Source organism: Carcharodon carcharias, chromosome 28 (genome assembly GCF_017639515.1).
Source record: "Carcharodon carcharias isolate sCarCar2 chromosome 28, sCarCar2.pri, whole genome shotgun sequence".
NCBI lineage: Eukaryota > Metazoa > Chordata > Chondrichthyes > Lamniformes > Lamnidae > Carcharodon > Carcharodon carcharias.
In genome coordinates this window covers 32138666-32156168 of record NC_054494.1, presented here as the reverse complement: position 1 = coordinate 32156168, position 17503 = coordinate 32138666, and the positions used below count along the sequence as shown (strand labels likewise).

General features: G+C 40.8%; 1 protein-coding gene across 9 annotated transcripts in view; it reads right to left on the bottom strand.

Moving 5' to 3' along the window:
• usp54a (ubiquitin specific peptidase 54a) overlaps nucleotides 1-17503 on the bottom strand; it is a 143231-nt gene that overhangs the window by 7695 nt on the left and 118033 nt on the right. For 7 of the 9 annotated variants that reach the window (XM_041176203.1, XM_041176210.1, XM_041176208.1 and 4 more), the window contains 5 exons: nucleotides 8717-8890; nucleotides 7074-7193; nucleotides 6035-6200; nucleotides 3815-5346; nucleotides 448-581 (listed from right to left, as the gene is read on the bottom strand). In XM_041176203.1, the coding sequence (XP_041032137.1) occupies nucleotides 448-581; nucleotides 3815-5346; nucleotides 6035-6200; nucleotides 7074-7193; nucleotides 8717-8890 (2126 nt within the window). Of the gene's footprint in view, nucleotides 1-447; nucleotides 582-3814; nucleotides 5347-6034; nucleotides 6201-7073; nucleotides 7194-8716; nucleotides 8891-17503 lie in introns of those variants that run through there. The other 2 variants (XM_041176211.1, XM_041176212.1) reach the window with 2 other exon arrangements.

Sequence of the window (17503 nt, the reverse complement as noted above, 5' to 3'; positions counted from 1 at the left end):
ATGGTTAGGTAGTTCCAGCTGCTTCCATGTTGTTGCTAAGTCAACACACCCACTGAAATAATGCAGTGACTCTGTGGTTGGGGAGAATAATGGTTCTTCCTCATCAGCAACATTGAGGAAACTCAAACTTTTATTTAAAAACAAGGTTTTTTAAAAAATTGTTAATGGTGGACTACTGTGAATTAAATGGACTCCACAGATCTTGCCTTTAGCTTTAACTTCAATTTGGGAGTGTACCCCTTCCCCCAATTCACCATGATGGTGTTTCCAAACTCCAAACCACCTGATAGCCTGAGAGAAACTGTCAATTCAATGTAAATTAGTCCACGATAAGCAATTTCATACTTTATTATGAATAAGGGTAGGAAAGACAATTTCTATTTACTTCTGAATAAAATTTGTAAAGAAAACGGACAGTGAGTATTTTTCCTACTAAGTTTTCAGTACCTTGCTACTGACTGGTATAGGTACTCCATAGGGTAACGCTGCATAAGCACTGCGCTCAATCTCTGCAGTTGGAGTCTTTGATCGACCTCTTCCGGGCAAAGAGGAGTGTTTTCTTGTAACTGTATGTGCAGAAACTAGAGGAGGTACAAAAATCAGGGAGACATTAACACATTAAAAGAGCTCAATAAATAGCTAGTTATTAATCAGGTTAGCTGTCTTTAATTAGCCCAGTCTTCAAAGGGTGGCACTTGTCTATTATTCTTTATTCCTGAATTATGGAATTCCTAAAGATTTCCTGAGAAGCAAAAGGTTCATCAGGGCCCTAGTAATTCTATGTAAACCTCAGTAAAAATTCATTATACAGTTTTTAGAAAAGGTTTTGGAAATTTCTGTTTGGTGCCTGGCTATATCTGATCACAATGGTGCACTGGTGGTCTTGTTCTTCAGTACAGTCCAGAGCAGGCTTGTCCAACAGGCAAGCTGCGGGCCAAATTCTGGCCTGTCATGCCTTTGCATGCAACTCACTAAGCATTGTCCAAGATACAAGGTAGAACAGCTAAGTAGATTTGAAAGGTGTTGTAGAGCTGCTCGTCCAATCAGATGTGGCTACCTGTCTGTGGGGAGTGGAAGGGAGTATATACTGGAAACTTTATTATACTTTCCCTAACCCTTTCCGACAGAGCCCACCTCACTTGCTCTTTCTTACTTATGAATTACAGGAGGAGCAATTGAGATAAACCACATTTCTACAGCAGGACTGGAAATTGTCACCATTAACTACCCATAATGCTCATCAATGAATACAATGATGGTGACCCCTTACCCCCATGGTTTCAGACAAGAAAAGGAGAATCAGCATTGAAGGCCCAGTCTTCAAAACGTGCACACTGACAATCACACACCCACCACTACAACCCCTAATTGAGAAAAAGTTTGAAATGTGGTCCCTCATGCAGAAAGGTTGGGCAAGCCTGGTCCAGAGCCTTAAAATCAACAAATGTTGCACTACTTTCAAAATGGGATCTGTGTGGCAATCAGCTATGTGTCCATCTGAGATCAGGCATACCCTGTGTAACAATTTTGTGAATCATCAACAGATCACGCTCTGTTGCCGTATTTTGATTAAGAAGTTCCCTGCAACTATACCATGGCTTTTCCACAGGAAAGTGTCTTTTGGGACTTAAGACAATAGATTCCTTGGAGCATGTTAATATTTATGGGATTCTCCAACAAATAAAGTTTTAAAACTGCTGTTCCAACTGAACTAAGCCCTAATTTACTGGATCTACAACTCATCATGAGCAGGCTACTGGCAAAAACATTACATCCTTCCATCATGTTGTAGGTAATCTGAATGTACAGTTCAAATTCTGCCTCCACATTTAGTCTGGCGACATAATGTCTGATGGAGGAATGCATGACTTCACTTTGTAAAGCTACCAGTCAATCTAGTTTGTACCATTTTCAGCTTCCCAACAGAAGAATTTTTCAGAGGGAATCAGACCATTGCAGCCAATTGTACACTCCAATCTGCTCTCTGTAATATTGCAGTTTACCACATTTATTTTCAAACTAATTGTCTGAGATAAAGATTTAACATCACATTTAAAATTCACCATGGGATTGTAAAGATGGATTCTTTCCATAAGGAAGACCACCCTTAATTTAAAGAACCTTTTATAACAATTCTGACTAATATAACTCAACCAATGAGATGTATGTACCTTCCTCATTCTTTGCTGTCTCTGAAGTAACTAACACCAAGGTTTCCTAACTAACCTTCAAAAAATCCAGATAGAAGGAAGCTGAAACTCAGAAAGAAGGGACAAGTTGGCATATATAATGGAATGTCTGCTGTCTGCAGAACTCTGTTGTTTTGATACCCAACCAGCTGATGATTAGTGCTGCATTCTTCAAAAGCCTGCATGCTACGAACAAGCTGCCCAAGCCCACCAGTAACATCAGAGACGTGCTCCTTGGTTTCCTTCTTTGCACCTTCAGTAACACATGGCAAATAAGGTCAAAATGTGTACCAACCTGAGGAATGACCTGGAGCTGTGACAGACACTTCTTTATACATCCAGGGCACAAGCCATATTTATTAAGCTGTGGAAATTTAGCTTAGAAATTGTTTTACTCAACTATTTCAATGAAGGAGACATTCATTTCAAACCCTCTTACCAAAACTGCATTAATATCTTTCCAAGCACGTAAACATGCATTGATTTTTGATCAATGGCAAGGATTTATGACATTGGTACCTTCCAAATCCATAACCATGATGACACCTGGCCCCAGGTACCAAAGAATGTGGCAGGTAATAAGCAAAGTAGAAGGGGAAAACAATTTAAAAATATGGTTATTCTATCAAAGACCAGGGTGTGATCATCATGTGGAAAGTAAGCCTATGTCTGTGGATGATGTCACCAAGGGATAACATGTAGATGATGAAGAGCAGGATGTCAAGGATGGATCTATTAGGGACTCTTGGGATAATGTTGGGAGCCACTGTTACAAAATTTCCTAGCAATGATCAACCGATAAGAGTGAAGCCAAATGAAGGCAGCTCTGTCAAACTAGAGAGTGGAGGAGAGGCAATAGAGGAGGATGAGGTGATTGACAGTTTCAGAGATTGTGGAGAAGATAGGAACGAAGACGGATAATTCACTGTGTTAGAGTCATAAACGCTGGCATTTGTGACTTTGTTTAGGGACATTTTGATGCTACGGCAAAGGCAGAAGCCTGACTGCAGAGTTTCAAACAGGGACTGGTATGAACGATGGTTATGGATTTAGAAGGTGACAGCATTTTCAAGAACGTGAGAGAGGAAAAGAAGGTTGCAAATGAGGTGGTACTTTGCAAGGAAAAATGTGTTTTTTTTTTAAAGGTGATGACAGCAGGTTTGAAAGAGAAAGGGTATGTTACATGATGGGCGGGACCCATTTACAATGTCAACCAATGTCAGGTCAGGGAAGGGAACTTTGTTATCAAACTGTACATGGAGATTAATAGATCTTTTGTAGTTTAGTCTGTTTTAATTTGCATAGTCCACAAATGGCTTGAAATTAATGAGCTAGACAGCTCAAGGATGCCAAGTTGAGTTGATATGATCATTAACTCAAGATGTCTTAGTGATGACACTTTAATCTATCATGGTAATTGACCTTCCTTGCACTGTCAAGCTGAAGTGCTCCTCTCAACAAACTCTGCTAGTTCCAACTAAATCTCATGGCTTAAACAAAATATTCAACAACCAAGCAATTTATTATTAACTACTGAACACCATAAAAGATAAACTCAAATTTTGATCACTTCCAATTTTTTTGGCAAGTGTCTGTTGTTTGCTTATCCTGTTGAGTCCTCTCACCTGGTTTAGCGCTGCTTTGTCTGGTGGCATTCTCAGCCAACAGTCTGGCTGGTGAATATCTGGTATTCTCGGAAACCTGCAAACTTGCTTGATACAGGGATTCCAGCTCTGAAAACTCCAGCTCCATATCCTGATTTGTACTCTTAAATGGTTGCACTTGTTGTTTTCCATGAGTCTGTGTGTTATTTTCTTGACTATGGAGATTACCATGTAGGTGATGCTGTTCAGTGCTTTTGTAATCTGGTTGTGACATGTAATGTTCTCTATCACCACCAATCCATCTGTCTACAGGCACAGAAGCAGTACTAGTGGAAAACTCATTTTGCTGTCTCTCTGGTTCAGAGGTGTTATAACTGGTTTCCCTGAAAAACGATTTAACAGCATTTTGGCATCGCTGTCCATATATCTCATCTGCCTTAGCATCAGGTGGAAAACCTGATCCTCTGGAGTGAGTGTTTATATCTCTTGAAGCAGCATCAGTGTTTGCTCTATAAGCAGACGTAGATGGAGTAACAGGCACCTCAGCTTTACAGTCTAAAAGTCTATCTGAAACCTGGGGAGAATACAAGCCGTCAGAAGACCATTTTGCACTGGCCAACTGATCCTTGCCTTGGAGAGACCCCAACTCTTGATGCAAAGTCAGAGGTAGCTGGGATATTTCTTGATCAAATGTCTTTGGTGGAAAATTTGAACAATCACTTCTATAATTACCTTCATGATTTCTCTGGCCCAACTTAACATTTAGCCTTTGAAACTGTGCTGCCATTGACTTTACATTAACCCTATCAACTGCTGTCTTGGACTTGGGTGAACGGGAGCCATCAAATACTGCTGAATTGAAATCCAAATTAAAATCACTTTTATGTGATTGATAAGTAGAAGATTGTTCAGCAGACCAGTTCAAGCTTGTGGAAGACAAAGTTGTACATGGAAAGATTTTGGTATCAGTTGTGTTAAACTGTCTTGAATTGCAATATACAGGATTGCAGGTTACAGAATAAGGGCTGCTGTTTGAATAGATATCTATTTCATCCTTTTGAGTTAACACCTGCATGTGGGAAGATGGTGATGGAAACATCAGATTCACGTCTCTGTATTCAGCTGTAAGCAGTGGCATGGAGCCATGTTTGCTCATTGTCAGTTTATGGTTGAGTGTTGAACAGTCCAATTCTTCCTTTTCTTCCACTGGTTCATCAATATTCTTCATCTGATGTTTGGGCATTGCACCAGCTACACATTTCTCCTCCATCTTCTCCCCGGTGAGAAAAGCTGGAACCCAATTCGAATTGTGGGGAGATGGAAGCTCAGTGGTATATCTGGCAGATTGGTTTTGTTTCAGTTCAGAAGCCAATGAAGCGGAAGCTTTGCCATGCGACTCCGAATGAGGATCGTATAACCTGGATGCATGTTGGGCAAGTTGGTGATGGGAGGCTGATAGGACTGGGGAAGATTTGGGCCTGTGATCTGGTTCACTAATGGGTTCCATTACTCTCTCTGATGTTAACAGTACTTGGACCTGGCTAGCCTGCACACTGAAATAAAAACAACTGTGTTATTTCTGAAGTTGAACACTGGAAAATATTCAATGCCAGAGCCAAATACATACTACATGTTCCTATCAATAAATACGAGCTTTAATTGAACACTACATTTAAAATCTCACATCAGCATTTTGTTACTTATTTCAAATGGTATTGAATTCTACTTACTGTCCCATTTAAGGAATTGTTGTGGGGCAAGGTGGAAAAGCTACGAATCAATAGTTAGGATTCATGAGAAAATAAGATCCTGTACAACTTATTTGCAGTAGAATCAGCATGTATATTTCTAAATATCTCCTGCAAATGTTGTTCTCATGGGACTAGAAATTAAAATGAATCTCGAAAAGAGTTGCCAACATCACACAGTCTTCTGCCTTAGTCACTCAAATTTAATGAACCATAGCTAATAATAATATATGTTCCATTACAAGTTTAACCCCAAAGAACAGTCGAATTTAATTCAGTACAAGTGACACAGTATTTCATAGCAGCTTTGTGTATTTCTTTTAAATAAGGCACTATATTAAATATATAATTTGTACAGTTACTGAATATTTCGCCCAACATCAAGTTCACTTTCTATAAAATAATAAGTCTTATTTTCAAGGCATTATTTGCAATATCAATGCTTATCTGGCTTCTATCTGACATCTTGTCCCTCTTGATCCTAAGATACTACCTTTTGCATTCAGTCACGGGGTTCCCCAGTGGAGGGGAGTGGATGGATTGTTGCATGCGCTCCTGCAGACTTCGAACCTTCTTCATGCAAACATGGAGCTTCTTATCAGCAAGGGCTTTGCTGTGTGTGATGGCACTGCCTTCATGCATAGCAAGTCTTAGTTTAGCTAAAATGCAAAACAGCAGAAAAAAAATGCACACGCAGACCCAAACAACATGCAGTTGTAAAACAGAAGTATGAGAAAATCACAAAATGTTCTGATGAAATGTTAAGCAGTGATTTGTAACAGCAACGTGATATAGCTTTAATTACATAAAGGTGTTCTGCACACAGAGGCTTATCTAATGTCACATCAAGTGCTTATTGAATCACATATCCTATGAAGAATATGCATAGCCACACAGTTAAGCAAATGTCAAAGTAAAGTGAATGAGTGGCATCATCACTATGCTGGCCCTCAATAGCTTAGGGTGCTCAAAGGCATGAAAGAAATATTGAGCAAAAAGCAATTCACATTTATCCAATTTATTGCACTGACAATCTGCATACTCAAGCAAAAACTAGCAGTATCAGTTTTAAAATTGCCAGTTAAATTGTATTTACAAGAATGAATCTAAGAAAACTGCAGCTTTTATACGAAGTTGGCTAAAACCAAATGAGAAATTAAAATAAAGCCCATTTTTGAAAAGGCTTCCTTTAGAAAGGGCATTTTGGAATAGAGATAACTAAATTTTGAAATTAAAAACGGCGAGAACCTTTGGTTAAAATATTATTTCAAATTCGAAAACCTAGATATTTGTTAATTGTATTTTTAAATTCTGCATAAAAAAATATTCTATGAAATAATTTCAAGGTAATTTTTGATGTCTGAAGGATTTCTGAGCAGGAACAAGGCATGCATACAAAGAAGTAGTGGATAACTGGCAAGTTTTGCTTCAGTTTATAGCCAAATAAAGAACAGGTTTTAGTGGGTAAAATATCACAACTGGTTAGAACAGCATTTAGTCTGCAAGCAGCAGAGGCAGTTAGGCTTACTTACACACAGCTTCATTGCAGAGATTGAGCGCTGCAGCCAAGTCATCCTTTTGCTCAAGACGGAAAGACTGTTCTAATAGAGAATCTACCTCCTGCAATGACCTCTCAAACTTGTCAGTCTTCCCTGCAGAAGCAACACCAAATTTTTTTACATGCATTTGAATAAAGAACATTTCTTGGTATTATGGACACATCGCGGTGGCAGAATTTTATTACACAAGAACAAATTCTTTGGTAGTACAGAACTTGAATATTGCTGATAAAAGAGGCATGTCTAAGCTTTTCATCTTACACTCATCATGACACCCGCAAGAATACCAATATAAGAGGGAAAACAACAATTTATAGTGTATGTGAAGAGTGTTGATTGGTTGGCAAGTGGCTTTGCCATGGAGAATGCACCACAGATGGTGACAGATGGTTAACTGCCAAGCATTGTTTGAAATTTAAAGCAGGCAGCTTGACCCTGATTGGTTAAGGCATTGCCCTGAGGAATGAGTCAACGAAGAATGGCTGTCATTTTGCCAAAAAAACACCCCACTTAACACACAAATGAGTAATGTGGTATATGAAGTTCAGTGCCAGTATGATGCTAGGTACGTCCCAAAGAGTGGTGGTTCATATCAAACCGCACGTCCCATTCACTGTTCTCAACAGGCAGGGTACAGATTGTATCCAACCAGTCCGTGCTTGCAAAACTCAAGACACAGCGTTCAACATTAGATGTGATTCCGTGTTTGGACGACATTTGCTAAATAATCCTCAATGTGCTAAGAATTACGCTGACAACCAATTTAAGATTGTCAGTTGGGCTGCAATGTGGCACATCTGCGTGTACTGGAAGCTACATATATTAACACACAGGACCCTGTTCTTTGCAAACAGAAAGAACATACACTGTCCGTTTCAGCAACACCACTTGCTAACCAATCAGCACTCTCTTCACATACAGTGTAAATTGTTGTTTTCCCCCTTATATTGGTAGTCTTGCAAGTGTCCTGATGAGTGTAAGATGAAAAACTTAGACAAGTCTCTTTTTTCAGCAACAAATTCTTTCAAAACAAAAATTTTGTATAATACATTGCTAAAAGTTGTGTATGAAATCTTTCAGTGTTTTCATGGCAATTAAGAATAACAAGCATTTATTGAGAGACTTTTTAAAAAAAGAGTAGCATTTTCAGGCTGTTATTTTCACCTTTTGAAAGATAAGCACCTGAAGAGAAAGGGTGGACGAGTGGAACTAGCTGAGCTGCTCTTGCAGAGCTGGCACAGACACAACAGGCTGAAAGGCCTCCATTCAATGATTCTATGAACACAAGAATACTCAGCAACATAACAGGAACTTGCATATTGATGGTGCCAACAACGGCAAGAACACAACACTCTCCGCATCAATGGCACTCTCTAAAATGAAACAAGTAAACTCCAATGTCACGGGACTCGACAGCCAGGTCAGAAGCCCTCCAACAGAGAAGTGGAGGCACGTGGGCAGTACAAAATTGAAAACAATGACAGTAGCTTGTTGGTCTCAGAGTTTATTAGAACCCTAGCAATGAAACACAAGTGCCTTTAATGAGTTTCCTTTAATGTGGGCCTGAAACAAATGTTTCACTATTGGTCGGGAACAGGCAGTGGGCAAACACTCACCCTGATTCTGTAGCTCATCCAGGTCCATGAATTTGCTTGGGTGTGGGTTGAAAACCATTGTTGCTTCCTTTTCTCGCAGTTTCTTTCTTCTCAGTTCCTCTTCTTTAGTTCTCCTTTTAATCTCCTCTTCTAGTTCATCCAACTCGCTTCGCATGGGTTGACTGTAGTTTTCATCTTTATGAAGCAGATTTAACAATTGGCCAATAACACCATACAAATTTGTTTTTGCATACATTTTTTGTTCAAATATAGTACCTCTCAGTAACTGGTTAGTGGGGGGAAAAAAACATGGATTTAATTTATTTCAACTAATTTCTGAATGTTGCAGCTCAGCAGTTTTTAACTTGTAAACACAAAATCAGAATGTGGACTTCGTGAGGCTCGTCCAATTTATTTACACTAACATGAACATCCTAGCAAAATTAAAGATGATTTTAGTTGTTTAAAACAACAGCTGAACACACTAAGGAAATACTGTAATCCTTTCAAAATCCTTTGTTCATTCTGCAGACAGCAGCATGTCACTGATTTATGTGGCCCATCTATAGGCATGATGCTAGGTTCCAGTGTGAAGTGCTGGGGGAGGCACTGACTTCTTTCCTCATCAATTGTATTGACCATTTGTCAGAGGCAGCTGCTGCATTGCTCTTTCAGGAAAACTATTAACCACCAGACACCATTGCCCAATAATTCTACCATTCAGGGACATGGAAGCTTCCCAAAGTATCAACACAGTATGAAACAGAACCTCAACATACAGTGAGCTCATCCCAGCCAATTTAGCATGATACTTTTATTTTTAGTCTGAAGACAGTGCAACATATTCCAAGCATTATTTAACAAATTCAGTCAAGTCAAAATCCATTCATCTATCAACAAAATTAATAACTGTGCTGTTGAAGTTTTGTACAAATTTCTTCATTCAAAGGCTATGACACAAACATGGAAAGAAGCATAACTTTCCAGCTCCACACCACTTTCCAACAACATTGAGTCTGGTTTTCATTTGATGTAAGACTATTTTCCCAAATCACAACAGTTCTTGGACCTTAGTGTAAATAACCATGAAAGTCAGCCATCATTGCTACACAGCAGGGTGCTTTCAGCTGCTGAGTATATCTGGCAATATCTTGGGCATCTGTTCTGAATAAGAACATAAGAAATAAGAGCAGGAGTAACTATATGGCCCATTGAGTCTGCTCCGCCATTCATTATGATTATGGCTGATCTTCGGCTTCACCTCCACTCTTGTGCCTGTTCCTCATATGCCTCGATTCCCCGAGACGCCAAAGATCTGTCTATCTCAGCCTTAAATGCATTCAATGATGGAGTATCCACAGCCCTCTTGAGTATAGAGTTCTAAAGATGAACAACCCTTTGAGTGAAGAAATTTCTCCTCACCTCAGACCTAAAGTCATCATCCCCTTAACACGGGGGCAGAGTCTCTCTCAGGATAAGATATTCAGTTAGGATATTTTCTAAAGCAGCACAGCAGCATCCTAACAACTTTCAGCTTTATTGAAATGAACACCAGTGCAGATCTGGGAGGAAATCATTAGGTTTTCAATGAAAATATTGTTAACGGTTGGTTGATTACGTTGTTAAAGATAGACAGGTGACGGGCATTGTTTGCTTAAGGACAGAGCATATATAAGGAGAGTCAGCTGGGACACGGGGTTAATAGTTAAGAGGCAGAGATCTGTCATACTGCATTGTGAATAAACCTACTAACAAGGCAAAGGTCTGTGTCTTATTGCATACTTCATCATCTGGCTTAGGCCAATTTAACAAATATTTGGCAGGGAAGATGCAATGATGGGGAGGAAATTACTGTTAAGAAAAAAAAACAAATTTTGCACACCATTTCTATTTAGTTGAGGTATGATTTGTGTCAAAGTGTAATATTAGTTTATTTTATTTCACTTAAACAAGTCAAGATAGTTGCTGCAGACCACACCAGACACTGGCCTGAATTCTCCTCCCATTAACAGCTTTGCAAAAGGACATTCCTAGCAGCCATCAATATAAAACCACTTCTAACCTTCTGTAATTTCCTCCCAGGGTTCTCATTAACAATGCAGGGAATGTAAAAATTGGATTGAGAAAAGATTACCAAAAAGCAGCACAAAGGAATTGATTTCTTGGAAAGTTCAGTGCCTTTGGGTACATCAAGATGTCAAGAAATCTTAGGTATGGGTTATTTAGAGGGTCAGTTCAAATGTCTGATGAGCAGGCACCCACCACCATACTCAAATGACCCCAAACCTCCTCCTGAGCACTTGTATCTCTCTCTGCAAACCAACCATGATAGGCACTAGAGCCTGAATGCACAAGTGTATCTTTCTCATATCCAACTTTGAGCTGGTGTTTTTGAGCAGCTGTTGTGCCAAGTCACAAAGTTTGCCCATCAGCCAAATCCTCTTTCATTCTGATGGAAGGAACTACACCGGACAGCTTGCAACATTCTAGCCACTGATGTTCCTGAGTCCAAGATCAAATACCAGTCTTACATAGCACCAACTGCCTCATCTCAGCCCTTGTCTGGCTGGCTTTCACTAAGACATAATTGCTGCTTTGTTCCTCTATGATGCTCAGTGGAAGAAGTGTGGGCAGAATGAGGAAGAGGCACTTGCTGTAGCAATTCTCCACCACTAGGTGGTGCACGTGCCTTTGATATGAATTACTCATTTTCCATTAGTTTTGCATCTATAGGTAACTGGATGGCAAACACAACTGAAGTAAAAGACAAATTAAACTCCAACTAGCACCATCCAGTAGACTGGGTAACATTAGGTGACTTAGCAAAGTAGGCATGTCATCAGATACTTATGCTTTGGGGACAGCTGTGATGTATCAGGGGGATTAACTGTAACAGACGTGGCTATAGCTCATCTTGCATATAAGTATAGAATTTTTAAAAATATATTCTTTTTAAATAATAAAATTGGAATCAGAATTAATATAGCCAAGTCTAAATGTCAGTACCTGAGGGAATAAATTCAAGCAAAAATGTTGGGGAGCTGCACTCCAGCTGATACAAGGGGACAAGTGGAAGATAAGATGCGTATTTCCCAGAAAGTTGAAAAATATTTCTCCTATCCTGCTTGTGTGCATAAGAGGCAGAAACAGTATTGAGTGGAGCAGTTAGAGGAGGACCATGCTACACTGCAGCAGCCATCCTACGCTGATTGTTCAGCTGATCTTAAATATCTTTTCTGCTAATCTGGCAATTAATTTAAAGTTAAAAATGAGAGTCAGGGCCAAAACAAGTGGTGAACTTCCTGACAACAGGATGATTAAGCTCATGCACATAAAATTGGACCACAGAAAGCAGTTGGCTCTGTTTCACTGTGGGTGACTGGCTCAAAGGTTTTCACCATGATGTATTCCAAACTGAAAACCATCTGGTTGTCGATTCTTGTAGACATGTCGTGAACTGTTAGCTGCTTAACTAAAATGCTCAGCTCTGGCATCGTCTCGTATTCACATCACTCATGGCACCTCCAGCTGACCATGTTATTAGGCAAGCAACTTCCTGGCATTCAAGACATCCCAGTCAAAGCTGAGAATTTGTGTTTCTGTGGAATTGTTGGTTTTTAAAAAAAATAAATCTGTAACACAATGAACTAGAAGATAAACAATGGGATTCTTGTAAAACATTTTGAGGCTGGAGCAGGGTAAAAACAAAACAAAAACAAAAATAGCTGGAAAAACTCAGCAGGTCCGACAGCATCCACGAAGAGGATCACAGCCGACGTGTGGTGGCCGAGACAACTATAGGGAGCACACTCAGTATTGAAAGGGTTAATGGAGAAATTGAATTAAATGCTTAGGCCTAAGAGAAAAACACTGCAAACTTGAAGAACAAGACCATCTTGTCTGACTACTGTAGGATGAGCCCTGAGACATTCCATGTCTCTCTCTCTTGGGCCAAATGTAATCAAAGTTGTGATAGCCAAATTATAAACAACTGCACCTGCGGTGTAGGAATGAAAATTAACTAAAACATGGATTGGTCAGTTAACATTGGCAATTAAGTGGATTGAGATGTGCAAAATTTACTGATTGGTTGTAAAATGCTTTTAAGCAAGTGTTTGTGTATTCTGCTTTGAGATGGTACAATAACTCTCGCTGTATTGTTCTCCCTTGTGCACAAGTAATAAATGGGGTTTCTGTGATGCCTTGGTGTGATTAATCTCCGACAGTATCTGGAGGTTCCACCGAAATGTCTGCTGAGACACGGAGCGCCAGCGTTAGGACCTCGTGGTTCAAGGACTCCTCAGTCCGCAGCAGCCCCATTTGGGCTTCTGGGGTTTGTTGACCTGCGATCTGCCTTTGCCTGCCTGTGGCTGACTCTCAGGGTAAGTCATCTATTTAAATATTTGGGAGATTAATTTGGCTAGTAATATGATGTAAGTAGTAGTAGTATTCCCAAGGGTTCGAGTCCCCTGGAGTTGAAAAAGTAGTATGTATGTCCTTTACAGTCTTGAAATTGTCCAATATGTTTCTGATTGGGTTAAATGGACTCAAGGTAAAGGAGAGAGCTTCCCACCAGCTGGAACTTTTAATCGGGACAGAATTGAGCGCTTATAATATGTCTTAAGGGAGTTAGATAGTCCGCTACTGAATTTTCTGTAACTTAAAAAGTGAATTGATCTAAGTTACAAGAGCTGTTTGTACTAGAGAGAGAGAGAGAGAGAGAGAAAGGGTACCCCTACGGGGTTAATGAGCAATTGACAAGCAGCAGCAGAGAAAATGTGAGCTTTTGTCAGTTTGAAGGTCCCTATAGATGGAGCCTTCAAGATCCCTTTATTCCATCACTGCTACTCAAAGCTTCATTTAGAGTTAAGTTCAATAGTATAGGAGTATTGATACATACCTTTATCCATGTGTTTGTTTGTGTGCAATTAAGCATTTGTATGTGAGCTTTGATGTGTTTTCTTCCCTGAATTGTCTTTTGTGTGTGTAGTTGAGCACTTTGGAATTGAAAGCCCCATATGAAATTAAAGGAAAAGTTTATTCAAATATTCCAAAGTTTTGAGTATAAGGTTTGAGTTGAGATTTCTGGCAAAAATCGTAATTTGAAGGTAGTGTAAAGATAAAACAGGGCTTGCCTTTGTTTGAGATGAACCAACCCTTGTACCACCCCAACACAAATACAGAATTACCTGGAAAAACTCAGCAGGTCTGGCAGCATCGGCGGAGAAGAGTTGTCGTTTCGAGTCCTCATGACCCTTCAACAGAACTAGGTGAATCCAAGGAAGGGGTGAAATATAAGCTGGTTTAAGTTTTTATGTGTGTGTGTGTGTGTGTGTGTGTGTGTGTGTGTGTGTGTGTGTGTGTGTGTGTGTGTGTGTGTGTGTGTGTGTGTGTGTGTGTGTGTGTGTGTGTGTGTGTGTGTGTGTGTGTGTGTGGGGGGGAGAGGAGAGGAGGAAGTGGAGGGGTGGGGGGGAGGAAGTGGAGGGGGGGGGAGGAAGTGGAGGGGGAGGTAGGAAGTGGAGGGGGGGGGTAGGAAGTGGAGGGGGGGGGTGGTTGTAGGAACAAGCAATCAGTGATAGAAGCAGATCATCAAACAATGTCACAGACAACAGAACAAAAGAACACATAGGTGTTAAAGTTGGTGATACATATCTAAACGAATGTGCTAATTAAGAATGGATGGTAGGGCACTCAAGGTATAGCTCTAGCGGGGGTGGGGGGAGCATAAAAGATTTAAAAATATTTTAAAATAATGGAAATAGGTGGGAAAAGAAAAATCTATATAATTTATTGGAAAAAAAAACAAAAGGAAGGGGGAAGAAACAGAAAGGGGGTGGGGATGGAGGAGGGAGTTCAGGACCTAAAGTTGTTGAACTCAATATTCAGTCTGGAAGGCTGTAAAGTGCCTAGTCGGAAGATGAGGTGTTGTTCCTCCAGTTTGCATTGGGCTTCACTGGAACAATGCAGCAAGCCACGGACAGACATGTGGGCAAGAGAGCAGGGTGGAGTGTTGAAATGGCAAGCGACAGGGAGGTTTGGGTCATTCTTGCGGACAGACCGCAGATGTTCTGCAAAGCGGTCGCCCAGTTTACGTTTGGTCTCTCCAATGTAGAGGAGACCACATTGGGAGCAACGAATACATTAGACTAAGTTGGGGGAAATGCAAGTGAAATGCTGCTTCACTTGAAAGGAGTGTTTGGGCCCTTGGACGGTAAGGAGAGAGGAAGTGAAGGGGCAGGTGTTGCATCTTTTGTGTGGACATGGGGTGGTGCCATAGGTGGGGGTTGAGGAGTAGGGGGTGATGGAGGAGTGGACCAGGGTGTCCTGGAGGGAACGACCCCTACGGAATGCCGACGGGGGGGTGAAGGGAAGATATGTTTGGTGGTGGCATCATGCTGGAGTTGGCGGAAATGGCGGAGGATGATCCTTTGAATGTGGAGGCTGGTGGGGTGATAAGTGAGGACAAGGGGGACCCTATCATGTTCCTGGGAGGGAGGAGAAGGCGTGAGGGCGGATGCGCGGGAGATGGGCTGGACACGGTTGAGGGCCCTGTCAACCGCCGTGGGTGGAAAACCTCGGTTAAGGAAGAAGGAGGACATGTCAGAGGAACTGTTTTTGAAGGTAGCATCATCGGAACAGATGCGACGGAGGCAAAGGAACTGAGAGAATGGGATGGAGTCCTTACAGGAAGCGGGCTGTGAGGAGCTGTAGTCAAGGTCGCTGTGGGAGTCGGTAGGCTTGTAATGGATATTGGATATTGGTGGACAGTCTATCACCAGAGATTGAGACAGAGAGGTCAAGGAAGGGAAGGGAAGTGTCAGAGATGGACCACGTGAAAATGATGGAGGGGTGGAGATTGGAAGCAAAATTAATAAATTTTTCCAAGTCCCAACGAGAGCATGAAGCAGCACTGGAGTAATCATCGATGTACCGGAGAAAGAGTTGTGGAAGGGGGCCGGAGTAGGTCTAGAACAAGGAATGTTCCACACACCCCATAAAGAGACAGGCATAGCTGGGGCCCATGCGGGTACCCATAGCCACATCTTTTATTTGGAGGAAGTGAGAGGAGTTGAAGGAGAAATTGTTCAGTGTGAGAACTAGTTCAGCCAGACGGAGGAGAGTAGTGGTGGATAGGGATTGTTTGGGCCTCTGTTCGAGGAAGAAGCTAAGGGCCCTCAGACCATCCTGGTGGGGGATGGAGGTGTAGAGGGATTGGACGTCCATGGTGAAGAGGAAGTGGTTGGGGCCAGGGAACTGGAAATTGATGTGACATAAGGTATCAGAGGAATCATGGATGTAAGTGGGAAGGGACTGGACAAGGGGAGAGAGAAGGGAGTCAAGATAATGAGAAATGAGTTCTGTGGGGCAGGAGCAAGCTGACACGATCGGTCTACCGGGACAGTTCTGTTTGTGGATTTTGGGTAGGAGGTAGGAGCGGGCCGTCCGAGGTTGGGCGACTATCAGGTTGGAAACTGTGGGAGGAAGATCCCCAGAGGAGATGAGGTCAGTGACAGTCCTGAAAACAATGCTTGATGTTCAGTGGCGGGGTCATGGTCCAGGGAGAGATAGGAGAAAGTGTCTGCGAGTTGACGCTCAGCCTCCGCGAGGTAGAGGTCAGTGCGCCAGACAACAACAGCACCACCCTTGTCAGCGGGTTTGATGACAATGTCAGGGTTGGACCCGAGAGAATGGAGTGCAGTAAGTTCAGAGAGAGAGAGAGAGTAGAATGGGTTACCACCCCCTTGCAGACTAGTAGGGAATAATCCTCATCATCAGCTTCCAAACTTATTGGGATTAATACATTCGAGTTTGTATTCTAAAATTCTGAGGAAAAAAAATTACTTGAAATTCAGAAAGATTCTAGGAAAACCAAAAGACATAAACACAAGGTCTAGGTGGTTCCAATGGGTAAAAATGGGTTTCTTATGAAGAGATAAGTTAAATATTAAAGGAAATCCGCTTTCCAAAAGCACTGGAATTTGAATTTGGGACAATCTTGAGATGTAAAGTGCAGTGTAATTTAACAGGTTACTTTGAATAACAAGGATGCTAAGATAAAGAATGTGTCGATAAACCTACGGAAATTATAACTTGGATACAAATCGTTACAGGTGAAAAAGAGGTTGTTTTAATTTTGATAGTGTAAATTACAGTTCTTACAAAGTTTAAAAATTTTAGTTTTGGTTCTTGATAAAGTTCTCAAAAGGGAATTTTAATTTTAAAAGGCTTTTTGACAACAATTGGCACTAATTCAAATGCTGCAAGCTTTTGTGTTTGTAAGTCTGTTCCCAAAATGTGAAGTTAAGCTCAAGATCTGGACAAAGTTTGGCAGAAATCTATTTTTTGGCCGAGTTAATGAATCTGGGATAATGCAAAAAAAAAAGTCAGACATAATTTAGTGGGACAATACGATGTTGTTTGAGAAGAAGATAAGGAAGCAAAATATGTCAATGCTTGATTTCTGTTTTAAAATTGTTATGAGAATACTTTATTGGACTGTAAAGTCTCTCCAGACAATATGAACAAGATAAGATGGTAGCTGTTGCATGTGTAAACTGGTGAGAGGAAAGTAGGAGAAAGAGTTAGGGAAAGAGGACATAATGTACAAACTGTTTTAAGGGAAATGAATTTGATAATTTGGCCATCAACTGAGGCATTGGAACTGCCTAAACAGTAAGGAAACATTTTAAACAATCAAGACAATAGAGAAACTGACTTCAAGAGAATCAAGATGATCATGGTCAAAAAAAAACTTAGTTTTACCTCTATGTGGAATCTGTAGTTCAGGAATTGAAATGTAAGGAGAAA